Source organism: Macrosteles quadrilineatus, unplaced genomic scaffold (genome assembly GCF_028750875.1).
Source record: "Macrosteles quadrilineatus isolate MER2022 unplaced genomic scaffold, UCM_ALF_1.0 Scaffold_5__1_contigs__length_97177068, whole genome shotgun sequence".
Taxonomy (NCBI): domain Eukaryota; kingdom Metazoa; phylum Arthropoda; class Insecta; order Hemiptera; family Cicadellidae; genus Macrosteles; species Macrosteles quadrilineatus.
Window position 1 is genome coordinate 84,612,394 of NW_026542598.1, and position 27,950 is coordinate 84,640,343.

General features: G+C 33.3%; 1 protein-coding gene across 2 annotated transcripts; it reads right to left on the reverse strand.

The window, feature by feature from the left end:
• Nucleotides 1–27,419, reverse strand: LOC128994533 (proton-coupled amino acid transporter-like protein CG1139). Of its 2 annotated transcripts, none has more exons than XM_054419148.1 (9): nt 27,385–27,419; nt 7,119–7,336; nt 6,465–6,615; nt 5,683–5,807; nt 5,011–5,095; nt 4,244–4,516; nt 3,653–3,831; nt 2,698–2,870; nt 1–1,812 (listed from the first exon to the last, which is right to left on the reverse strand). In XM_054419148.1, exons 1-9 carry the CDS (start codon nt 27,394–27,396, stop codon nt 1,562–1,564), a joined length of 1,467 nt encoding a protein of 488 aa, XP_054275123.1. In that variant the 5' UTR covers nt 27,397–27,419; the 3' UTR covers nt 1–1,561. The 2 variants fall into 2 exon arrangements, with proteins under 2 accessions (XP_054275123.1, XP_054275124.1); XM_054419149.1 differs by lacking the exon at nt 27,385–27,419 and adding an exon at nt 10,204–10,267.
• Between the last annotated feature and the right edge of the window lie 531 nt (nt 27,420–27,950).

Genomic DNA, 27,950 nt, shown 5'->3' on the forward strand with positions numbered 1-27,950 from the left:
ATGTACTTTATTCTTCTAATTGCATGTTATAAATATGTACAATCTATTTTAAAATTTTATATACACTCTATTATTATTCTACATTTAATGTTTAAACATTTCAACAAGAATTATGCATCATCATCTATTTCTCCAAAATACAGTGTTTTCCTAAAACCTACTCCTAAAATAGAAAATACTTACACAATAATACTTTAATTTACAGAAATCACAGTGATAAAATACAATTTTAACTTATCAACTTAGAAGATAAATCTCAACAAGTTAACCTAATTAATTTGTTACATTTGTTTATAAAATATACAATTTTGATACAGAAGCCAAGAATTTGTATTTTGCTGCCACTTGAGGTGAATTTGTTAATTCTAACTTGGGTTGGTTCAATGAATATTTCATCAGACACGGTATGGATCATAAACATAAACAAATTATGTTACTGGCCGGAAAATAAACATTATTGCTTAAATTAACCACATGTTATTGCTAGTATAGGATTCAGGCCAGCAACGTCATTTCTTTATGTTAACAATCCATACTGATTCTGTTTAAGTATTTGTGGTTGGTTCTATAGAAACTTTGGTATGGTTGATAATATTTTTGAAAGTTGTTAGCAGTGGCATGAATACAATTTTTTAAGTTCTACCATTGACTTTTGGATTCCGGTACTGAAGTTCTAACAATAGTCAAAGGGTATACATAATAATTGTCACGCTCCAATAAAAAGTTAAAAGTAATTTTGTCAGTGAATCAATTATAAAACATTTACTTAGTTCTATTACTCTCAATGGGCGATATCCTAAATGATAAAACGAGTTTACAATTTCTCTAAAATGGAAAAGTCGTATCACAGCATTTTGTTCACATTAATTACAATATACATACATTAGGTATAAAACTATCTACAAATATTTACAATAATTAATTATCTAAACTCATTTATACTTCTTTTTATACTAAAAGGTAAGTATTTTTATACTAGATCATATAAATATTTAAGAATACAGTGCAAAATTACCATAATTAACTAATATTATTTAAAAGTCATCTGAGGATGGAGGAAAGCTTAAAAAATAAATATGTTTCTTTGAGTACAAAGTAAGTATGTGAGCCTAAAAAAATCAAATATTACAACTATTTGATTGAATATTTACACATAGTTAAATTTAAATGTCTTAAATTTAAACATTTAGGTACTAATAAAAATGTGTTTCTTATCACTTCATCAATCAGAAAAAATGGGTTTAAAAATTGTTTTGAACTCTATTAAGTCAATACATACGATAAGAAACGTGCGTTAAATATTTTTAGATTTTATGATCACTAAGTTTCGAAACCCGATAAAACTGGAAAAGGATTTAACAAAAATTACAATGAAATTGTTGGAAACCATTCACCACACCTTTTGATAAATCCAGCAAAAGGTTTTTTCTCTACTTTTCATCTACAACTTTAATCATCATATAAAAATTCACTCAAAATTTGAAAGCACAAGAAACATCTGACACTTTCACTTAAATAAATAAGTTAACTGCCTAAGTCTAAGAAACTATTTTTTACAAAATCAGTGTAAGCCAAAAGACTGTACAATGTGAACTAAACTAAAGTACGTTCCGGTGCAAAAACCGAATAAAGCGATGAGGAGCGTTAGATAGTTCACCATCTTACGCCAGCCTAGGAAGCCAAAGTCTCCGTCTAGCTGGCGCATGCTTATATCACAGAGAGGGGGGAACACCAGCGCTAGCGCCGTGCTGCTGACTGCGCCGACCAGCGAGATGAATAGACTGAGGTCTGGTATTACCTCGGCGAGGACAACTGAAAAAGATGAGAACAAAATTAAAGAAAGACTCTAAACAGAAAGTCAGATTTGAGACAGGAATCTAAAAGCAACATATTTTAAACCTGATGGCAGGATGGAGTGTTGTTTCTACCTTTGTTAATCGTTACTGATGATCAGCTGTTTCTCTAGCCAAAACCATAATTCTAATCAATGATTAAGAACAGCCGGGTCAATTTTTAATACATTAAAAAACTCATATTTTCTCATAGGATTTAACTAGTGAATGTTGATTACTGGGGAAGTGCTGTAACCACTCAGCTACCCATAGCTATTTCAAAGCAATGTAGAACGCTTTAATATAATCACAAATCATAAGAATACTGATTTTATGCTCATAATTAAAAAAAATTGGACAAGTGGATGATCGCTGTTGAGGGGAAGATCCCCCCTACTTTTTTCTGCTTAATGTATGTTATTGCAGCTGATTGACGTTTTGACAAATCTCAGCTGTTGAGCTATGTTTTAATGGTAAGATCAAGACATTGAGGGGATGGATTTCTTCCCCTAAAACCGCCTAAATTTATTGAACGGAGTATAGTGGTAAAGTAAAAGAGGTAAACTATAAGGCTGTAAGCTTTAATTGATATTTGCTGCAAACTGAAAGACATTCAAGATCTACTTTGCTTGGGTCTTTGGGTAACTGGTGGTGTTAGTATGGCATTAGGTCTTATCAAACGCTCCAAGGTGTAATAAGGGGAAAACATGATAAAAAATTATAAATTTTTATTCAATGAATATTTCTTGGAGTAAAGATTAAAAAACGTCTGTAACCTGGACATTTCCAAACTTAATCCTGTCATATATTTTATGTTAATTTTCAAAAAGTTAAATAAACAAAAGATTCGCAAGTATTCACTCACAAGTTAGAAGACACAGTAGTATCCTTAGGATGATTTCGTATCTGACAGGTTTGTCAAAAGGTCCCCAACGTTCTACCACAGCCGGCCAGATCAGAGCTACAGGAACGTAGAACATGATCGGGTACGTCAACAAGATACCGATGGCGATGGCTATTTTCACACACTGGGACAGCCTGTAGGCAATAAATTATATTAAAGACTGTCCAAAACGCAATCCTCCTAAAACTTAAATATAACCTCACTTCATCACTCAATCATTTCACTAAGGCAGCATACTTTACGTACATATTTTAAGTCGTATATGAACGCTGGGTAAGTGTAGGATGAAGAGTTGTCATCTGTATAGCTTTGTCACTGACTAAGATCAGCTGTTCGTTAGACAGGATTAAGAGCAATAATCAAGATCAGCTGTCCCTGTTTCGAACCATCCAAAAGCTACTTTTCTCAGGATCGAACTGGCGATCTTCTATGTCATAGTTGAGCACTAGGACTCGTCTATCAAGCAAACAACCAACTATAGTTGTATTTGAAGTATAGAGACTTGAGACAGGAGTCAAATGCTCAAAAATGTCAATAATGTTAAAGGCAATGCTGAAGTTCTGAAGTCCTGAGTGTTGAAGGCAATGGTTTTAGTAATGACCCTGGTAATGGGTGTTTGTAATGGTAATGGTAATGAATGGGTGTACAAGAGCGTCAAATATCTGTGTTCAAATGCTGTCAATCATCAAAAGGCTATTAGCTATTTTCTAAAGCGGAGGTTATGAAGAAAAAAGTATTGCTCCCTTAGGGGAAGAGCATTGTCTCTGTATTCAAAATATAACTCCATAGAAATCCACAGTCATACAATTTTTAAGGGTATAAGAATGAAAAAAAGTTGAAAAGGAAACTTAAGAGTGAAACGTACTTGACTTACATTGTATAAATAGCATAATCTTCTATCCCAGAGTCAACTCACGTGTTATCATGAGGGAGATTGAGTGTGAGACTGCCCTGGACATCATCTCCATACTTGAGGTATCCGATGAAGCCCATGATAAGCAAGAGCAGAGTTACGATGATGTTTCCGACGTTCAGAACTCCCAACGGACTGTTGAACTTGTCTGGGTGCCTCATTTCTGTCTGCAGCGGCAATACCTGGAAGAAGAAAATTGTTCACAATATATTTTCCAAAATGGAAAACACGAAAATGCATCACTTAGGCGAAGATTAAAAATAAGGTAACCATTACTGCTTACTATTACAGATTTAATGCCATTGTTGGGTTTAGTGGGCATTGGGCATTGAGTTTGGTAGTAAGAGCATTCTGTCCTTTTGAGGCATTGTGAGATTTCCAATATAGTTTGTCATGGAGTGTGGCATCTTCATCAAGGAGTGGAAATAATGTTATAAGACACAAGGAAACTTAAAAATAATTATTTATGATTCTTGCCACTGGGAATATAATAAAAACAAATGTTTGGAAGATAGTAAATTCTAACCATTGTTTATACATCTCGATCTTTAATAACTGATAAAGGAACTATAGGTTCTTGACTAGAAAGCTTACCAAACTGATTCCCTCGTAGGCGTAGATCACAGTACCGAAGAACAGAGGCAGCTGCACCAGAGTGGGGATGGCGTGCCGTGCAGCAATTGGCGGGAGCTCATCACAGCTGATGTAGATGGTGAGGGCGACGCCAACGACCATAGTGACTGTGGCGAACAACGAGACCGGCGCAAGGTATTTGAGGTTTCGAATGATAATGAAGGCCATGATAAACACAAGAGTGATGACCATGTTGAGATGGATATCCATGTGGTATCCGAAGTTCTCTAGAATCTGCAACAATGTTTCAAATATTGTAGAGTGTGAAAGATATTATAATCTCCACAAGTCCTCATCAATACTTTTTAAACAACAATGCCAACTGGTCTTAGTGCAGTTCAGGTCTTATTTGTGATAGTGGCACCATCAAAATTACTGAAAACTAGTTGCTCTGCAACTGGATGAGGATACAAAGGATAATAACGTGGTTCTTTAAATCCACTGTAAAAACCACATACACCCATAATTGACTATAGAGGAAAATCTCAATTCTACTGCACAGAATTAATATGTCTTTGGTTCATAAATTTGGAATAAATTGTATGGCAGAATCAAAAGATCAACTCAGGTCAAAGTAAACAAACAACTATAAATAAAAACAATTAACAGCTGATTCTTATTCAATATTTTAAAAGAGATTAACTCTACAGTTAGAGTTTGTGTCCTTACGAGACGGTTTATTGAGTTTATTAATTAGGAAATTGTAAATTAAGGAATTGTTAACTGACCTGATGGGTCGTGCTGGTGACAAAGACCATGTAGACACAGCAGAATCCTAGCTGAGCCGTGATTATGAAGAAGTTAACAGCTGATCTGTAAAGAAAATGTTCTGAAATTGAATACCTATATGAATTTAAGATTGTACCTGTGCTTTATATTTAGAATACGATAAACTTACACATTTTTGTATGATGTTGATACACATAACCACAGAATAGAAAACATAAACCATTCTGTTCAAAACCATTCTGTTCTTAGAACATGGAATGCTAATGTGTTGTTTGGAAATTGAACATGACAACACGGTAAAATGTAACGTTGTTACAAAACCCAAACAGCAAGAAATCCGTAACAAAAAGAGCTATTTTCAAATCCCATTGTACAATATGCTGTGGTTTTTCACAAACCTTGAAGTCAAACAAGAAGCTGACCTTGATAACAGGTATAGTTTGTCATTATTTCATTTAGAGTCTTGCTATTGATAAAATCTCCCCACTTCTAAAAAACACAAACTATGGGAACAAATAATTAGGTTATTACCAGTGCTGTAGTGGAGCAAGAACGCGTGGAAACAGCTTTTCCACTCTGTTTTTTTCTATAAGTTTATTTCCTTTTACATATTTCAAAAGACACCTTTATTTTTTCCGAAACCATTCTTTTTACATTTCAAAAAAAATTACCTTCCAGTTTTGGCGTAGCGGCGAAACATTGGCGGTCCAGCATCAAAGCATAATTCTACTGTATCGTCAAACCCTGGGTAATAATTTAGCTTGTTTCTCTCTCTCATAGCATTGGCACAATTCACCTGGAAAAGATAATAATGTTGATAAACTAGTCTAGACCTGTACCCTGTACAGATCCACAAGAACTTCTGTGTGTGCGGACGGTTCGCTACTTGCCTCACTAAAAAAATACGAGTGCCGGTTATTAGCAGTGCTGGGGGCAGGGGTGAGTGTGTCACCCTGATGGCACGGATGTTTTCATAAAAGAAACCCCATTAATCTCTGGCCAAAGCACAGAAGGTTGTGCACAGAACTTTAGTCGATTTGTATCCGCCGCCGTTCTGTAGTTTAAAGTTGGAAGGCAAGGCATTTTATAGTTTTGTTTGTTTTTGTGTGTGGCTGTATGTGTTACATGTTTTTAAGATTCACGACAACCTCCAACGAGTGAGATTTTACGTTAGCTTGAAAATGACGACATAGACATCAAAAGTAATTGCCAAATAGACGACTTATGGATTTACTTGGACAGAACAAAACGTCCTTTTAGTTTGGTTTCATTAAAAAATTGTGTATTAATCAGAAATCAGTAATTTAGATCACTCTAACACTAAAAGAAATCTACACAAAATAAGAGAGAAATATTTAGTCAACATCAGCCTTAACAATTCAGCAATATTGCAAAAGCTTTTATGAGACTATTTCATGCACTACTCTATAGTACTCTATGATTCAATTCTCACCAGAAGGTGTTGGTTGAAAACACAAATAATTCCCAGAAACACTGTGAGAAAAGGAGCCAACAACAGTCCTCCGTTCTTGAAGGCGTCTCCCATTGCATACATGCCGGACGCAATGTTCCCTTTCAGGAGATGGGCTAACGTCTCAGAGTACCTGCGGAATTTAAAATAAATGATGCATTTAAAAATAAGAGAGTAAAATGCATTACCTCCTCTACTGCGGCATTGGTGTGTGGCAATGTCGCTCCGGCCAGCCTATTTCCATAATAATATCAGTAATAACTCAAGTTAAAAAATAAACGTTGTGCAGACGCTCCATTATAAATAAGTGTAACATCTGTTTTGGTTTGCCAGGACAGAGGTGTTGCCGCTTTTGTCCTGTGCTTTAGTCTGGGGGCCCCGGGCACTCGCCCCGTATGTCAATAGGTAAATTCGGCACTGTTTATTTTGCCAACACAATAAATAAAATAATACTCTGGTACAACTGATACCCTAACACATCACAATAACACCCTTCTAGTCCCGTTCTATTAGATTACCCAGACAACTTTAAGTGCATACTTCTCCCTTCATTTTTGCAAACAAAAACTATTATTCAACTTAAAACAGTAGAATCATACACATAATATATTTATACAACCACTTAACCTCACTTACGAGGTGGGATGTTTGGGCCGCTGCATGTGTCCAATGCCTTCCACAGCGGGGAAATGATCTGGAAGCTCTGGTACAGCGGGGGGTTTATACTCCGGCGGGGGCTTCCGGTCCAGTGGAGGTTTGTACTCCGGTGGAGGTTTGGAGTGGTTAGAGAGAACATCTGAAGTGTCCCACACCATGGCGCGATTTTCCACTCCATGGAGCACCATCTTGTTGTCCTGCAAATAATGTTATAGTAAGTGGAATGAATTGGAAATATACAGAGTTTTCATAGAATAATTGTGAGGTTTATAAATTGTATCAAACATTGAGATGGAGACGCCACCTTTGTGCGCGTTTTAACCCAAATATGAGTGAAGGAAAGTGTAGAATGAAGTCTGATGATCTGTGTAGCTTTGTTCTTTGTTACTGACTAAGATATCAGCTGATTCATTAGCCAGGATCATTTTCATTTATTTAAAGCCAAATGATCAGGAACAGCTGGGCCAAGTTTTAATCATCTGTAGAATTGTTACAAGAAAACAGAAGCTTTAATTTCAGTAAACACAATGGAAGCTCAAACTTTTTTATTTCTTAAGACAGGTTTTTTGACCCCAAATGTCAACAAATATATATTGTTGTCCTTTTTGCTTATTTCTAGGACGATAGTGCAGAAATTAGAATTGCGATTACCCTAATATGAATATGGAATATCTATATTCTAAAAGCCAAGAGAATCACAAATCCTGACCTGATGAAATACATCTGTCCCATTATCAAGTAAAGATCATAGGTGAAGAGAAGGTTCCTTGTTCTTTAGATTAGATAACTGTTTTTTTGTTTTTTTTTTTACTTGTTCAGTTGTGAATAACATACAAAAACGCTAAAACAAAAATCTCTAGACATAATTTGACATGATGGGAGTAAACATTTTCGGTATACATGTAGCTATACAAACAATACTGTGTCTTGTATTAAAATATTCTGTTTCATTACAACTATTCACTCTTTCAGGGTAAAATTGCAAATAATAAAGGCATTCAAATTTTAGTCTCTATTCCCTTAGTGACTCGAAGAAGTAGAATATTTTATATTTAATACAAAATTTTTATTTGAGATCTCAATTAATGACCATTCTATCTTATAAAAAACTCCAACATAACCTGTAAAATGCGTTTAGTAAAGTATGATACAAACTTTAGCAAATTGAAAAAAAACATCTGAACAAAAATGAAAACAAATTACTTAAATTTAAAAAAGGTGTGGTTTTACTTACTATAGTACAACCTCAACAAAAACTACTGAAAGCACAGTTGTCACTAATTACTCTAAATAATGAGTATGCTATCTAAAATAATGAATCTAAATAATGAGTATGCAATCTAAAATAATGTCTCTATTCAAACTATTTAACATTACACCTTCAGCCAATCACAGAAGCCAGATTAACTCGTAATCGTCCAATTAAGGCACGTTTAACAATCTTAATAGACAAGCCTAAACCATACCCCAATTTAGAATTTTTTATGTTATATTAAGAATGTAAATGAACACAAACATGACTTGACAACTCATTAAGATTGAGTGATAAGAACTCTGTTGATATACACATGGAATATGTATATTGAAAATTATAGTTAGTTATTGAGGTTAGTTGTTTTTTGAATGCCAATCTGGACTCGACATAGCTTTTTTTTGCATACGCAGTACTTTTTCCTCTAATCTTCAGGTTCTACGCCATAAGACCCAGCCCCCTCGAAACAGGATTGAAAATAATACCGTAAAATTGGGATAAGTAATTTTTTTATACATGAGATAATACAAGATACGGGTTGAAATTGTAAGACTTTGTACAATTCTCTATTTTGACCTTAAAAAATATTGTATTTGCCAAAAACGTTGTACTATAATGGTTTTTATTGTTCGACAAACGACTGTCATTTTATATCGAAGTCGTAAATTTCAGTTACATTGTTTATCCTGTCCTATGAAAAATGTTTCTATAAATGCCTACAACCTACAACCAAGGCAAGACTAAATAAACTCAACTCATGATTTATTTCTACACGAGTGTATAGGAGCCCCAAAAAGATTTTAGATTACCCATGAGTCATTAGCACTACCACTGATGTTACCTTTATATTATTGTAAAATATAAAAAAAATATTATTATAAAAAAATATGTTAAATATAAGAAAGAACAGTTGAGTTCCTAATGCTTGCTATTAAAAAAATTATTTTCATTTTTTCAATCCAAGAACCTTTTGACTTGATGGGTATTTGAAATTATAATGTTTGGTAGATAATCTGTTTAGTTTTACTTATGAGTCACTGATGGTCTGGCAAGATTGTGACCTTCATATTTCAATGTCAATGAGAAGATTCTCATGATAAACTTGATAGAGCTGACAACAATAGAATTGCATTTGGCAGAAAAGTTTGTAATAATATGATTTAGTAGTAGAAGGACAATCAAATTATTTTACTGACAAGTTTTGGTGTCGTGGAAATATTTTGAGCACAATTTAAAAGTTATGTCAAGTTGTTGGTACTGTATCCGTACAACTTTTATTTTCTTCAGTCATGTAGTGGCTCTGGTTGCACATAAACAACTTATGTAATGTGTTGGTACCAATTTTTTGAAGTCCATTCCGGTCTTGAAGAATTTGATTCTCGGTTTTCAGTATCTGTACTATTAGAACCTAAATAAATGGCACACCTTCATTGAAAAGCCCAAACGTTGACATGTTTAATGGCATATTTATTTTTAATATACTTTGGGTACATACACACTGTTTTGTGATTTATTGGCGTCGTGTAATTTTAAGTTTTATGAGAAGATTAGATTCCCCTACAATAAATTTTTACGTCCCCACTAAGGTGTGTATTTTAAGGAGAAGATTAATTAGACATGTATGTTAAATGAATAAGAAGACAGTTCTAAAACTGACTAATATCAGCTGTTTAACCAGGATCATTTATTAAATGGCATTGCATCGAGCACAGCTGGTTTAGTTTTCAACCATTAAAAAAAATTTGGCTTCCTCAAGATCAAACGGCAACCTTTTGACTACAAGGTAAGCACTACATCAACTCATCTACCTACCCTGCTTTTTTCACAAGTATGAATGGTAAATTTTGGCTGTTCCTGTTTTACAAGCAACTGCAAATACTCCTGTCGCATCTAACCTGTAGACAAGTGAATTTCCATTTGTTCCATAAACAAATATTTTCCATTTGTTTTTATAAAATATTTTCACAACATTCTACACTTATAATTTACTCATATTTGGGTTAAAATACGCACCTAGATGACGTCCCCATCTCAATTATTGATAATTGACAAACAAGTCGTATTTATTCTCAACATTTGTTTGATTATAAAGGGAAAGCATTCAAACTCAATTATTTTCCATTAAATTTTAAAATTCTCCTCTTTTTGTGGGGAAGCCCTTCCAACCTCTCGTCCCCGATCAAACTTTATTCTTTGATCGTTGTCAGGCCCAAAAAATTATTCCTGGAGCCGCCCCTGATGTTAATAATAGTATAGAATAAATTAATTGGCCCATATTAGATGAAAATCCATCCAATCCATAAACAAGTAACTAAAACAGTTTACTTTTCCCATAAGAATAACATGATAATTTTAAATGTACCGTTTTTTCCTCAAGCCTTAAATTGTACAAAATCTCTCAAAGTACAAAATAATTTATTTAGTATTCAGCTCTACCCTGATGGCACTATTTGATATTGAGCATTTACACGTTTTTATTGTAAACATAAAAAAAACGTATACTGTACTTTTCAAAATATTAAAAGTTCACAACACCTTGCCCACATATTCGCCATAGACGCTTAGAAATACTTTCACACCGACCGCTTTTTCTTTCTACTAGGTCATGATCAACAAGGCATAAAAGGAACTATCACAATTACCTAGGCTTTACAAAAATGTGAAGTTGTAAAGGCTTATTAGGCGTTACAGACAGGAAGTCCAGCTCTTGTTCAAAGGCCTTGAACAAAGCACAATGGCCAACAATGTCCACGGCCTTCGTGTGTTTGTGTTTCAGATTTTAAACATCACGAGATTTGATTTAAATAGTAGAATGGTGAATGAAGGGAGCAAGAAAACATTAATTTTAAAACTAACCTAAAGGTCAAGACTACTCATTGGGTCTCTTATAAATTGGTGTAAGTTCTAGGCTGTATCATAGACAAAAAGAATTAAATATAGACTGTCAGCTGTGCTGCCGTTACCATAGGTTCTGGCGCACACCGCTGGGACAACCATGTAGTTGGCGTACGCGCTACGTAACTACACGGCGCTCCAAGCGGTGTGCGCCAGAACATGTGGTAACCATGGTAACTACAGCACGGCTGACATTCTATATTAATTTCTTTTTATCTAAGGTTGTATGCCCGATTATTTTAGAACTGCTCTAATTTACCTTTCGCATTTACCTTTAGAGTAACTATTTTTATTATATAGTATTGTATAATGGACAAAACTGTGCCATCTCAGCCACTTCTGTTTACTTTCGGGCCAGTAAATTTGTTAATCTTTATTATCTATGCCGGGTTTGTTCTGAGTTACTCAATGATTTCTGTTACACACATCACAACAATGATTCATTTTCCGTTATCGTTGTATTCAAATCATAAACAGTGTTTATTATTTCGCGTAAAAAATCGTGTGAATACCAAAGTTAAATGGTTGCGGTCAAGTTAAAGGGTACAGAAATCAACTACTTTGCGTGATATAATCAGTGGGGAAATGTCCATTATAAGTAACTATATTTAAAATACATTTACTTTATTTTTTACTGTGGGTTATCCTTCGACCTATAGGATGTTTTAGTATCTTCACATTGTTGTAGGCTGTTGCCGCTCCTTTCACGTGGGTTACCTTCGCATTTAACCTTTGACCTCATCATATCCCGTCGTCCTTAAGGATGAAACCTTATTTAGCTTTATCTTATCTTACATTCTCAAACACAGGTCCATTGTCTCTTCGATTAATTAGTGATTGCAACCATAAGTGATTACAAGCAACGTTTTATTTTTCGATAACTCAGTACCGAAATAGTATATTACAATAATTGGGGCCTAAAATGACTCTTTTTCGAGAAGAGTGCAAATTTTAAGTTTAAAAATAGGGAAGGTCAAAAAGACAATTCTGGTCCGTGATAAACAATTATACTGCGCCAATTATTTAAGCTAAAAAAAGACAAAACTGTGATATCATACATTGTTTTCCTTTATATATTATTATAATTTTATATTATTGACTTTTGTGTACGATCAGCTGCTAACGTTATTTATAACACTAACACGAGTATTACTCCGCTATAATAAGACAACAATAAATTCAAATTCGTCTAATTGGTCTAAATGTCGATAAAGGTTAAATTTCTATGCTATTGTAGTGAAAGATAAAATGTGACTCTATAACAAACGCAAACAAAATTATGACGATGGAATAGGCTATATTTATAATTTTAATCGGGACTATTTTCTTCGGAAAAATCAGAAAATGTCGATTTTTGCACCCTAAGGGGTAAAAGTGCTTCTTTGAGTCCGCAACACACGAATTGAAAACAGCGATTTTACTGTATAACGGAAAATTGTTACAACTCTATTGTATAACTTTTTACACGTTTCTGAATTTAGAGACTACTTTGATATTCGTTCTCGATTTATTTGGCATATTATGAAAATGAGTAATAATTAGGTTTGTTGGATTTCCAAAAGCTATTCGAAATTCAAACTATAAATATTTAAACCAGTTAGAGGAAACCTTCAAGTTTCGAAGCTATAAGGAAACCCTAACAGGAAACACAGTAAGGAAATCCATAGTTCTAGAAGGCTATTAGTTAAGTTATAACTATGTTAGTTCGGGTTCGAAGAGAAAGCTACAATATTTTCTCTAACTTATTGCTACAATTGGTGAAAATCAAATAAGACATGTTTCTTACTGAATCAATATGTAGTTACTTGGTTAGCTATAGCCTTGCAGAATTGTAAGCAAAATTAGCTCATAATCTTGACAATAATCAATAACAAATATTTTTTTTTTCCTTATTGGTAAAACGTTATCACAATTGATAGCAATAAAATTCCATCACTACTACGATGATTTTAAATAATTAATTATAACGAATTTGAGGTAAAATACTAAACAGTTGTTCTCTGTGGTTTATTCGGACTTCGGAGATATATAGAAAATACGCTGGTTTTATAATGCTTTCCAACATCTTATGTACAGAAAAAATAAATTTTTTTTAAATAAGTTTACGCTGGAAGCACACATCATGATCAGAAAAAGTATCAAACGCGTAATTTATGGTGCAACATATAAATAATCCAAGGTTAAAGTTCAAATAGAAGTAGGAATCTGGTTGTATGTAACTCTTGTTTCTAAAATACGTATCGGTTTTTTTACCTAAAGGGATAAATCGTTATTATACCTTTATTAGAGTTTACTAACGTAATCATCATTTATCATAGATTTTTAGCGGAACTAAGTAATTTACGGATAAAGTTCTCACCTTAAAAATCTATCCCTTTTTGTCTCTAGATGGGCTAAAATGAATCTAACATGGAATCCGAACCACCAGGTCACTTCATTATCATAACCAAAAACAATTTGTGATTGTCTAGAGTTGAACCCGGATCTCTATGTTAGTCGTGTGCTCAAACCACTATTCCAGCCACACCCCGATCGAATAACCATAACTTTTTGCAGTTGTAGGCCTTTGGACGTAGCACACATTGCAATACTTTGCATAACATTATCAACTGAAGGCTACGACTAACCTGTTATCAGTAATGAAAAACGTTCAAGTTCCAACTGTTTCTACAAAGGGAATAAATTTCTTCCAGCTTTCTCTAGAATTACGTTTTTCAATGTATACAGCAGAAATAATTTTTTATAAGGATAAGGATTTATATTTTGTTACGAACTCATGAGTAATATATTTTGAAATTGGAGGGAATGCTTCCAATTTTTTACTCGATGAAAATATATTTTTCCAACTCAATTAGCCTACATCATCTAGTTTTAGATAAAAACATCCCATCACGTTGACATAACAGCTTAGGGTTTTCGATTGTTGATACACCAACATTCTTATGTCATTTTTGTCATTTGCATCTTCAAAATAAGTGCAATAAAGTAGAAAACAACTTTGTCCTAATCAAAACGGAAAAATATTTTAATTTTGAAACTGGTACATCAGGGTAGTAACATTTAATTAAAAACATCTAATACATGTAAACATGTAATAAACTCCTAAATAATCGCAAGGATATATATTTTTTCAAATAGGTACCAATAAGTTTAAACAGGTAAAATCAAAAATCAGTTTATACTTAGGCTACTTGGTAAAACATTTTACGATTCAAACAACATACATATTTGAATTCAAACAATAACTTTTTTTGAATAAACATTTATTACCTAACAATCGACGCCGATAGGTAAACAAGTTTGTCGTTTTCTCTTCATTATGTGATTAAAAGTATTACGTTAAAGAATATTAGTTTTCATATATCAGGTAAAAACGTTAATTTAAGGAGGCACATTCGACCATAGCATTACAAATCGGAATATCACTTGAAATATTAATTGTAAAGCGCATTGTTACAAGACAGATATTCTAACAGCTGTTAATGTCCAACAATGAACCATCACATTTTAATGAACGTGTTTATATTTACAGACATTTGTTTATACAGCAATCTGAACGTGTATGAACTTGTTCAATCCCTACCTGCCGTTCACCAACAAATATCCTATTGAACATTGTGCACCGTTGTCTCTTGGACCACTAAACTAGAACTGTGCCTGGAAGCTTGGTGGTCTGTGGGGTGGGGGTTCTAGTTGTTTACCCATCTCGAACTAAATTGTTATTGTGTTGGTAAACCTGCAATAGCTTAAGTATTTAATTGATTTCTTCGAACCGGATCTTCCTTATGTGAAATGTTTATGTAGTAGTTTCCCCTTGATTTTTAAAGGGGTGAGAGAAAACTAAAAAAAAGTGATTGGTATTTTATTTTATATCAATTACTATATTCTAGAAAACAGTCAAACATAATAAAAAACATCAACTTTGATTATTAAAAAAACAGTACTTCTTCGTTTTTACTTTCTCCCGCTGTATATATGGAGAAAGTATTGCTTTCGTCAAAGTTGTCGAATTTGAGTTTTTGGTGGATGTCAGTTTTTGGACTCCCTGCCTGAGTCTGTGGATGTGTACAGACAGAGCTACAGACTACACATGTGGTCCGGTACGTTGTTATCCTTTAACTCTAAAAAAATGGTACAATCTTATACTATAAACATTACGGTTCAAAAGTGATTGCAATTTTGTTTGAAATTACCCTTAAAATGTCAATTACTCCCTCCGCTTACCCATAAGGTACGTTGACAAACTAATGGGGGAAAGTATGTGTCAGTTTGCTGATACCGTTTAATGTTTCTATTTCCCTCATTTATCATAACTCCCCATTCATTCCGAGTAATCATTGTTTCCAAATCGATGTTTCTTTTCCCCTTTCGTTTCCCGGATCATCTTTGACCTTTCCTTCTCCCACTTGTCCTAAATACAACAATCAGCTCTCTAGAACTCAACGACCTGTCTGTGTTTCCTTGTCCATTCAGAATGGAAAATCTCCAAAACCTCATCATATGTGGAGGTGATTATTTAGGACCTAGCTATACGGTATCTACACAAACTATTAACTCGTGTTATGGATTGGCTGATAAAAATCTTATTAGTCTAAAAGTGAAAGAAAGTCTTGATAAAACGAGATGGAACTCGTCTCAATGATAGAGATTTTGCTGACGTTATGGTCCTATTTCAATCTACTAAGCTAGCGGGATCAAGTCTAAGGATAGTTGTATATCTAGATTACTAGATTGGAGAGATTTGGTTTCAAAATCATACAAAAGTCTTCTTTCACGTGACTGTGTGAAATATGGTCATAATTCTCTCAAATATAACATAACCTAAAAAACTCGGGTAGAAAAGACACTTTTACCCGTATGATGGACTAGATTTTTGTCATATTGCACCCAAACTGAGCTACAACACAAAAATACTTAAAATTTTCAAATCTCTCAAAACGACTTCCAACTTGTTTTCAATTCTCCTAATGTAAACAAGCAGCTGTTTAGTAAGCGATTCGATCATTTCGTATTACCACGAATACTAGAAACTGTATGGATCATAAACAAAAACAAATGACGTTTTTGGCCCCAAAGTAAACATTATTTAACATTGTTTAGATGGAACTGTCCAAACCATATTATGTTAATGCTATTAGTATAGGATTCGGGCCAAAAACGTCATTTGTTTATGATCCATACCGGGTTTTTTCTAGTATTCGTGCGTATTATGATTGTGTTAGTGTACACCACGAATCACAATACTTTCTGTATGTCGAACTATATTGACAAGAATGCAATAATAAGCTACTATTAAAACAACGCAAACGCATGCCATTGACAACAGCTGATTTTTCGTCCATGGGAGAAAAGGAGCTACTTTACACATGTAGCCTATATAAACCGGCTGTTTTGTATGCAGTATGATGAAAAATATAAACAATTAACTGATATGAGGGTTAAATTAAATTATAGGAAAAAGTAATCACCTTAAATATATTTGGTAAGTAATTACACTTGGTACGTAAAAAAATCCTACGATCAGTCTTGAACTCTATGAACTCTTGACCACCAAAATCCCACATACTGGTCATCTGACCAAAAACGGGTTGAGGATCTATCACCATGTCCCTGGTCACCCGGGGAGTGGAAATTCCCCAGAAACCAATCCATCTAACTCTACACTCATTTGCAAATTAAAAGCCGCCCAACCGGTTACGCCCGGACTGAGTGGGGCTTATTCGCGAACTGGGAACAAGAGAAAATAAGGAAACCGGAGAACTGGTTCGCGAAGTTTGCGATTTAAACCGTAGAGAGAGTTTGTGTTTTCATTGGTTTCTTATCTGCTGTAAAGATCGAATGTGAGGATATTTTTTATAAAGGGTGCGCCAAAATAACCTGACGGTTTTTAATATTAAATAATTTAAGAACAAAATACAATTTTATGTATTAAATAATATTATATTGTACACACTACTATGCCATTTTCATTTATGCACAATTATATCACTTAGGACCTTCTCCTAATCGCAGGCTTCCCCCTTTTCTTTTGCATATTTGCAGTCACCTTAGCCCGATGAATAGAAGCAATCTCTTCCCGGATACACTGCTTGAGTTCATGGATGGTTCGAAATGTTGAAACAAACATTTTGCTTTTTAAGTATACCGATAGCCAACAGTAACACGAAATTAAGTCTGGGGATCAAGCTGACCACGCACATTACCAAACCGTGAGATCACTTTACCGGGGAAAAATTCACGCAAAACTGTCATTGAATAATTGGCTGTATGATAAGTTACACCGTCCTGTTGAAACCACGCGTTGGTCATGTCTATCCCTCCTAACATTCGCAGTTGTGGAACCAAAAACCCCCTCAGGATGTCCACATAGCGTTCCGAGTTTACAGTGACAGTGGGTGTTCCCCCTTTTTCGTCCTCAAAAACATATGGTTCGATGACTCCAAGCCGTGCCACACCACACTAGACAGTAACTTTCTTTCAATGAAGTGATGTTTCACCAAACATAAACTAAAATGGCATAACATAAGCAATCGTTCACTACAACAATGAGGCCTGTAGCTTGTATAACAGCTGACTTATTACAAAACATAAACCGTCAGGTTTTTTTGGCGCACCCTTTACAAAACGATTTGCTGATTAGATACTAAACCAATAATATGCAAAAGTAAGAAGTTGCAAGGTAGGAGGGTAAACAGTTTGCTTCTAAGTAAGAATGTCACTTAATCACTTTGCTTGAACGTTCTCTTAGTCCAGGATCTGAAGGGGGTTGAGCATGCATGAAAAGGGTGACGCAATTTTATTTCTGATTGTTGTTATAGGCACTATAGTGATCACGAAAACGCATGTCGTCGCCCCCCAGCGTGGTCGACAACCCGGGGGGGAGGGGGGCAATATGGCGGGGGGCGCCGTTTACTAAAACGCCTATAACTCGAGAACTATTCTAGGTAGAACATTACAATAAACGTCAATTTACTCAAAAAATATGATCTTTAAAAATGTTAATGTAGTGAAATTCGTATCTTTGATGGTTTTTTAGTTATTTTATATTGAAGCTAAAAATCAATATGGGGTTATGGGGTTAAAATAGGTTTTTCCCATTTTTGACCCTAATAACCAAACAAATTGCAATTTATTTCTTAACCCATTTTGTAGAGCTTAAAAAAAGAAATAATTTAGTATAGCAAAGGGCTGTTGTATGCCTAACGGTTATGGATATAGTTAAAAAAACTTAAATTCAAAATGCCCATGTTATTCTTACGGAGAATCAAAAAAACTGTTGTAGTTTGCTTATATATGGATATATTATAATCAAATTTGGCAATTTTGTTTATTTCATACTAAGCTATCAACATTTCAATATAAAACTCACCTCAATACCTTCCCTGTAGCAGCAAACCTAGGTACTCATTATAATTCATTTTATTTAAATAGGAAATAAAGCTGACAGTTTTCAGGGAATATTTAAGTATAATATAATATTGAGTCTGCAGGTTTACTGCGGCAGGGGTACTTTTTAAAGCAACCGAAATTACAAGTACCAAGAGACACCTTTTAAGGATAAACATAGCTTTTATGTTTGTAGATCTATGAATAAAAAAAATTGATGAAAAATCAGGAAAAAATTATAGGAAAAACTGTTCTTTACTTAAGGTCCGTGAAGTTGGCGTACCCATATTAGCGTATCCACTTTTGATCATACCAATCGTTAGTTCATCGTTAGTTCTCGACAGTTCCCAAATTTTTTCGTTAGTTCTCAAAAAATAAAAAAGTTACGAGGCATACAAAGTGGGTACGCTAACTTAACAATTGTACAATTTCCAGCGGGCACAGTTTTTTGACTATAAATGCCTATATCTATATACCAATCGTTAGTTCTTCGTTATTTCATGTTAGTTCCCCAATATTATTGCTTGTTCTTAAAAATTAAAAAGCCAATAAGGTCTTAAACGTGGTTATGCCAACCTCACACCCAAATCATTCCTAGCGTGCACCCTTGTCTGACTAAAAGTGCCTATATCTTAATATTAATCGTAAGTACTTAATAGCTCACCGATTTATTTTGTTAGTTCTAAAAAAATTTAAAAATTGCACCTGATGAGTTGAAGCTGAATAAGGACGCTAATTTCACACCTACTAATTATACATGAAATAACATAGAATACTTGCTTACTACACTAGCCTAGTTATGCAATAGTTTACTGAAAACAATGTAAATGAATTAGTTAATAAGGAAAACGAAAAGGAGAAACGGCAAAAAGATGGCAAAAATGACAGCGGCAAGCAACAAAACTAGTGGAAAACATAACAATAACAGCATAGCTAATAAAAAATAATAATAAAAATAATTTTTTCGTCAGATGCAGTTGCACGCTAGAATTTCTGTAGGTGTGAAATTAGCGTCCTTATTCAGCTTCAACTCATCAGGTGCAATTTTTAAATTTTTTTAGAATTAACAAAATAAATCGGTGAGCTATTAAGTACTTACGATTAATATTAAGATATAGGCACTTTTAGTCAGACAAGGGTGCACGCTAGGAATGATTTGGGTGTGAGGTTGGCATAACCACGTTTAAGACCTTATTGGCTTTTTAATTTTTAGGAACAAGCAATAATATTGGGGAACTAACAAGAAATAACGAAGAACTAAAAATTGGTATATAGATATAAGCGTTTTTAGTCAGAAAACGGTGCCCGCTGGAAATTGTATGGTTGTGAAGTTAGCGTACCCACTTTGTATGCCTCGTAACTTTTTTATTTTTTGAGAACTAACTTAAATATTGGAGAACTATCGAGAACTAACGAAGAACTAACGATTGGTATATAGATATAGGCATTTATAGTCAAAAAACTGTGCCCGCTGAAAATTGTACAATTGTGAAGTTAGCATACCCACTTCGTATGCCTCGTAACTTTTTTATTTTTTGAGAACTAACGAAAAAATTTGGGAACTGTCGAGGACTAACGAAGAACTAACGATTGATATATAGATGTAAACATTTCTCATCAGAAAGCTGCGCGCGCTAGAACCCGGAAGTGTGAAGTTAGCGTACCCATTTATTATCGGCTATAACTTTTTTTATTTTTTGAGAACTAACGAAAACATTTGGGAACTATCGAGAACTAACGATGAACTAACGATTGGTATGATCAAAAGTGGATACGCTAATATGGGTACGCCAACTTCACGGACCTTAAGTAAAGAACAGTTTTTCCTATAATTTTTCCTGATTTTTCGTCAATTTTTTTTATTCATAGATCTACAAACATAAAAGCTATGTTTATCCTTAAAAGGTGTCTCTTGATACTATACTCAAATATTCCCTGAAAACTGTCAGCTTTATTTCCTATTTAAATAAAATGAATTATAATGAGTACCTAGGTTTGCTGCTACAGGGAAGGTATTGAGGTGAGTTTTATATTGAAATGTTGATAGCTTAGTATGAAATAAACAAAATTGCCAAATTTGATTATAATATATCCATATATAAGCAAACTACAACAGTTTTTTTGATTCTCCGTAAGAATAACATGGGCATTTTGAATTTAAGTTTTTTTAACTATATCCATAACCGTTAGGCATACAACAGCCCTTTGCTATACTAAATTATTTCTTTTTTTAAGCTCTACAAAATGGGTTAAGAAATAAATTGCAATTTGTTTGGTTATTAGGGTCAAAAATGGGAAAAACCTATTTTAACCCCATAACCCCATATTGATTTTTAGCTTCAATATAAAATAACTAAAAAACCATCAAAGATACGAATTTCACTACATTAACATTTTTAAAGATCATATTTTTTGAGTAAATTGACGTTTATTGTAATGTTCTACCTAGAATAGTTCTCGAGTTATAGGCGTTTTAGTAAACGGCGCCCCCCGCCATATTGCCCCCCTCCCCCCCCGGGTTGTCGACCACGCTGGGGGGCGACGACATGCGTTTTCGTGATCACTATAGTGCCTATAACAACAATCAGAAATAAAATTGCGTCACCCTTTTCATGCATGCTCAACCCCCTTCAGATCCTGGACTATCTCCCTATAGGCCTACCAGTATATGGAGAAATGATTGTGTTAGTGAAAATTTTCGAGTTTGATTTTTCCTGAAAATATACGTTTTAGGTCCCCCTGAACCCAATAAAGGCGGTTTTCAAAGTTATGTATGTGTGCGCGTCTGTGTATGTTATCGTCCTTTTAACTCTAAACAAAATATTACAGCCACGATAGTGTAAAAGTATGGTTCCAAAGTTATTGCAATAACATGTTTAGGTTACCTGTTGCGTCAATTGATCGTTGTGTTATAAATAACTACAGCTGTTTTGTGCTGCTAAGAGCGCAACTTCAGGTTAAGAACTTTAAAAAAATGTTTTTTTGTCATATTGCAGCAAAACGGCCGGTTGTATGCGTTGCACATCTAAAGTAGCATTTTTACTCCGATTAAAAAGCGTTTTTTGTCCCTAGGGAGTAAAAATCAGCTGTTATCAACTGAGTTGTAAATTTCGGTTGTTAACAGTTGCATGTATCGGAAGTATATATCGATTGTTTAATCGATTGTAGTTAATTGTTGCCTTATTGTAAATAGTTTGACATATCGATAGTATAATACTAACACAATCGTAGACGAAAATATTGAATCACTTACTAAACAGCTGATTTTGTCTATTAGCAAATTAAATTGAAATCAAGCTAAGCAGTAGTTTTGCGAGATTGTCTTTACGTGTCAAATATTTTCATTTTCTAACTTGGTTTGTTAAAATGTTGCAATATGACGAACAATAGTTATTCACACAGGCAAAAAATTTCTTTTCGACCCTCGCTCATTTTTCGGGTCGAAAAGAGTCACTTTGGGCCCTAGTGATGAAATATACTCACCCATGAATGAGGTCGTCAGCATTTACACTAACTCTTCTGAGACACGCCGTAACACAAAATATGTGTTTGTGTTTTGTGTTATGTGTCCTTAGCAGCACGAAACAGCTGTTGTTATTAACACAAGGATAAATTGACGCAACAAGTAACCTAAACCATTGAATATAGTGTTATATATTCAATGCCTAAACGTTATCTTGGAATATCTTGATCCAGAGGCTAACCCATATAAAATATTTCAATGTTTGTGATTTTCCCCATAACATATCGTGGTGACTCAAACCACCTTCGAATTATTAGAGTTGTTGACAAGCTATTAGGAGAGAGTATGTGCCAGTCAGCTGATACAGTGTATTTTTGACCTGAGTGATTCTGCAGAAAAAATTATCAAATTCAAGACATAAATAAACAAACGGTACAGGTTTCCCCTCTTAGTTCAATACCTTAATTACACGATCAAATACAATCCTTATTTACTAATTATTTTTCGTTCACTTTGTTTTAGTCTTGATACCCAATTTAAATTTAGATATTTGACTTAGTTAAATTACATATTACATATTTGATACCATAATAATTGAAGTGCGAAATTTATCGAGCACTTTTAATGGTCGAGAATATGTAGGGCCTATAGACCCATTTTCACTATTATTTTGAGCGTTACTTTTCGCTACACTACAAAGACTAATTATTTTCTTGAACATTACAAAACTCATAGCATTTTTTTAGGTTATAATATAAATTTTTAGGAAAAGTTAATATTTACTTTGGTTGTACAGTTTTGGTCGATGAAAATTAAAACAGTTTACAAAACAATAACAAATCTTTGTTTGTTTACGTCGGCAAAATCCAAAAAAATATAGGAAACATCACTTTCGCATTGAAAACATTCTTTTTCGGTAGTAAACGATGTAATGACGAAATTTCGCATGTGGTAAACATGGAACGAAAACAGGTCATTTCACAGTAGTGTAGCGAAATAGTATATTTCACTACTAAACAACTCGCATGTAAAACACTATCCCGTCCCGAAATGGTACTTTTCGTGACGAGTATTGAACAATACTTTTTATCACGATGAAAAAAACTACTTCATCAAACTTAAAAAATATCTGATATTTCGTAATTTATTCATTTTTCTAATCCAAACTCAATACGGCTGTATAATTAATGTTAGTGTAAAATTCAGCTGATTGTAACTTTGTTGATGTCAGGCAAAGTATTGTTTGTGTAGCGAAAGTAATGTTTACGTCAGGAAAAGTCAGCTGATCACTTAATCTTGGGAATTGAAGATTTTCGAAGATCTCAGCTGTATGGAAACGGGCTATTTTCGAATACAGAGTGATGAAAAAGTGTTTTACTTTAACATATTTTTAAATTAATTTAAGAGATTACTATTGATATTTAGAGCTCAATTCCTACCAAACACAATGCAGTTTAACGACAAACGTCTAAATTAAATTAAATAATCTTTACAGTGCTAACACTACATGTAATTTCATTAATACGATACAGTATCTTTCTTTTCTACAAACCTCACCTGCATTTGATTAAATCCAATGAGGAAAACTCAAGATAAACTCGTATGTCGAATTATTTAAAGAAACTTCACGAGCATATCGAACCATCACCACTTTCAATGTGATTGGTGGTTAATATTTAGATAATTTTAATAATAGGGTTTTAAAAACTTAAGAAAAGATTGATTGTGGCAACTACACGTGAATGAAAATTAATCCATTGAGAGTTCCCTCTTAAGATAAAAATATCATTGAGACTAGTAATATAAAATAATTACAGTCTTTGTAAGACCTAAGGAGTATTACATAGTTCAGTTGAATTTGCTTATTTCTTTAACATAACTGAATATCTCTGTAACATGGTAAATTGTTAAGCGTATCATTGATTTTTGGATACTGTACCAGGGGTCCGTTTCATAATAAACTACAAGTTACAAGCTGTTTATTAATTTGTTAATTAATTTATTAATTAATTAATTTAATTAATAATTTGATTTTAAAATTTAATTAATAATTTAATTTAATAATGTAATTAATTATTTAATTTAATTATCTATATATCTAATTCCGTAAGCCCAAAATTTTACAATGAAATTGTGAGCGAACGGGAGGACGTAGAAAGCTGGTAGAGGTCTCATTTTAAAGGTCTGGGCATGAAATTTTGGGGAAAACTATTCATTTTCTTAATTGTGTACCAAATGGTTGTTACGGAATAAAATAATTTACATTTAAATAGCATAGGAATCTAATTTTATGTCTTTTAGGTGTAAACACAGCTGTGATTATATAAATCTAATAAATTATAACCACACCTGAGTATGCATTATTTTGTTATTGTAAAATTGTTAGTGAAGAAGAAAACAACACAAAGTGAAAATTAGATAAAATCTTTTGAAAAAACAGTTTGATACTTTTAAACTTAATACTTTACAATGGATTGTTCTTTTGCACGGTGGAAGGAAAAAAACATAGGTGTGCTAATAATTTTATTTATTTATTTATTTATTAAGTTACAAGCTGTTGTAATTTGTAATTTCCATTAGACAACAATTGGACAATCAGCTGATTTACTAATAATATTAGTTTGTAGTTTATTATGAAACCATTATTATGAAGGCCATAGGACGTCTTTATGGTTCAGCTGTGATTTAAAAATTTGTAAATCATATATTCTCTTTATGATTTCGATAGTATGATTGTTGACGTCACATAACAGATTGTAAAACTTACTTTAAGTTGATATTTCATTTTGATTTGATTTAAGCTCTCGTATGTGACAGCAATGAGTAATTGAAAGAAGCACACTATGTCAAACATTTAATTCAACTTAAAAATTTATATTTTAAAATTCGCCACGTAAATAGTGGAACGGTTGTAAAGAATTAAGGGATTTTTTTTGCTAAGGTTGAACCTAATCATAATTTTACTTCCTTTTCTTTGCAATAAAATATATAAAACTACAAAATATAACCAATAGTATATTCCATACAAAGACAATATTAGTACTTAGCATTCTCAGCATTGCTTCGTGTACTTGAAATGCAAACAATCCTTTTCAACCGATAACGCGGTAATTTACAAAGATAAACAAACTAATTAGCACAAAGTTAAATGAGGATTGTTTGGGAATCCCGAAAATGTTGAGGACTTTTGAATCATTTTAGTATTGTTGTATCTCAAATTCCTAGAAAAAAAATCTTAGAGTAATTAGTAAGGCAATATTTCCATAAATAATCTTAATTAAATGAAATGGTAAATACATTTAATTTTAAATGTACTCAAATTCCGATTTCGCTTATTTCTCTACAATCGATATTTTTATTTGTTGTGTAACGCAATTTATATTCCCTGAAATGAATTTAGAATCGTCATTTTTATAAACAAGAATTTTTTTTAAGACAATTTGGGTCCTTTAGGTTAAATGGCAATTATTTTCATTTACGATTTCAGAAAGAATTTATGGATCTACGTAGTTTAGAAATAGTAACTGAACCTTCAAACATGGCAATGTATTCTTTTTATTATTGAAACGTATAGTGATTTTTTTTTTAATACTGTATAAGAATTTCATTTAATTTTAATTCTATCTATTTAGAAATATAAATATTTAAAACGTTATTTGAAATACAATAATTTATAATCATTTTTATTATTGAAAACATTAATGATCACGAATACTAGAAAAAAACTGGTAGGCCCATGGATCATAAACATAAACAAAAGACATTGTTGGCCCAAATCCTATGATAGCATTAACATATGTTTCGGCTGTTCCATTTAAGCAATGTTAAATAATGTTTATTTTCGGGCCAAAAACGTCATTTGTTTATGTTTATCATCCATACCGGTTCTTTTCAAGTTTTCGTGTAAATTATTTCACAATTATTATATTTTTTATGTTTTCGATTTGTAAGTATCCAATCCTTTGTGGATATACATTTTATACTGTAAAATCAGAGACTGATGGATAATATATAGGTTATGTCCAATAGGCCATTAGTAAAATATATTTTGAACGATGTATCAAATAATATTTTACCTATTAATACGCTGCAAATAATGGACAAGTTATAATTAAATTCCCAATTATTGTATGTTAAAAAAGCTCGTAAGAAGCCTTCAGTATTGAAGTTCTTATTCTAAATTAAAATCTTAGTAATTCCCACTACAATGGAAGTTTTAAATCAAGTAATTACAAATTGTCACGATTAACTTGAGGTAGATCAGATAACGATGACATATAACTAAGCTTAGTGGTAGAAAACGTGCAAAATTCATAACAAATATTAAATTTTAATATTTGCAATTGCAATTGATTTGTTTTAAAATACCAGCGCACAGTTCGATTAGGTCAAAAAATTGTTTCCAAAGCAAAATGAATCCAGTGCAATACGCATTTACCTTATCAAGAATGTGATTGTTTAAAACAGTTAGATGAATTAAGCTAATTAAAAATAATCTTGTTGAATTTGGATCTACACTATAAAAATTATTTTTATCTATCTCAATTGGGTCACAGTTGTAAAAAATGCATTCTCATCGATCGGTTAGTCTCTTGTTTAAACAATCTGACTGTGGTAAACATTCAACTGCAGGAACAGCTGTTCAATTACAATTCACGTTTAAAACGTTAAAGTTAGTCAGAATAAATGGATGTTTAAAAAATTTACTCCATAAATTAAACGTGAGGAGGGTGAAACCCAAAAGGAAATTACCTTTTTTCATTCACAGGTGTGCTAGATCTTATAAGCTATTAAATGACACCAAATCGTAAAAGTTGGTTATGTTTGACGGCTGGGAAAGGGGTGTTACAGGGAAACTCCCTTATTGTATTAAGTTTAAAGAAAATATAGGCCTACCGTAATTAATTAGGGGACCGAGCTGGTCTAGTGGTTAGAGCGCGAGACTTTCTGTTCCAGAGGTCCCGGGTTCAAATCCCGCCAAATCACCGATGGATTTTACCTAAGTGATAATACCGCAACCCCTAGGTCTAGCCTGAAGTAATGTGATAAACAATTCCGGGCTCATGCCTAGCGTCCTAGGAAAAAAAATAAAAAACCGTACAGAATTTGCATCTAAATTTCTTATAATCTTTTTACGAATACATTTTTGGGTTACGCTCCTTCACCCGGTATTTCCCAAGGGTAAAATACCCAGAGGTAATTTGAATTACTAAAATATAGTCTAATTACGTAATATCTACCAACCATACCTGCATCTCCATGATGTGCTGCGGTTACCGCGGTCCCAGCGGTTGTGCCGCACTACAGTTGAGGTTGCGAGGTTCGCGGTAGACGACCTTGAGTATCCGGTTCCTGTGTACTGATAACACTGTCCTGTCTTATCACCATCAGCTGTTATAAACAGCTGATCGCGGGTCGAATACGTCACTGTCTCGTACATAGGTCAACAATTGACAAAGTGTCAGTGACGCGTTATTTTTAGAACGTTGTCCAATTGATCTATTGATATGTCTGGAGACATGAATGAATGACAAAGTGAGTTTATCATAGAATAAACAAATAAACTTATGAAGTAAGGATTAAAGTTTCACTAAACTAAGCTAACTTAGATTACAATCTTGGTTTACTGGGTTTTACCATGTTACAGATAGAAACGCATTAATTGCTGTTAAAGCTAACTAAATTATAATTTTGTTTTGCTTTTTATGGTAGAAATCATTTAAGCGCATAGCTGTGCGCCCCAAAATATCTATAAGGGAGTTGTTACTGATTTAGTTATCCATATTTACATTATTTCATTAATTACTGTGGATAT

Coding starts and splice junctions, on each gene's coding strand:
- LOC128994533 (XM_054419148.1), bottom strand. Junction 5,808..6,464: donor TTTTCAACCAACACCTTCTG/GTGAGAATTGAA, acceptor TATCTTTTCCAG/GTGAATTGTGCCAATGCTAT. Junction 2,871..3,652: donor AATCTCCCTCATGATAACAC/GTGAGTTGACTC, acceptor TATTGCCTACAG/GCTGTCCCAGTGTGTGAAAA.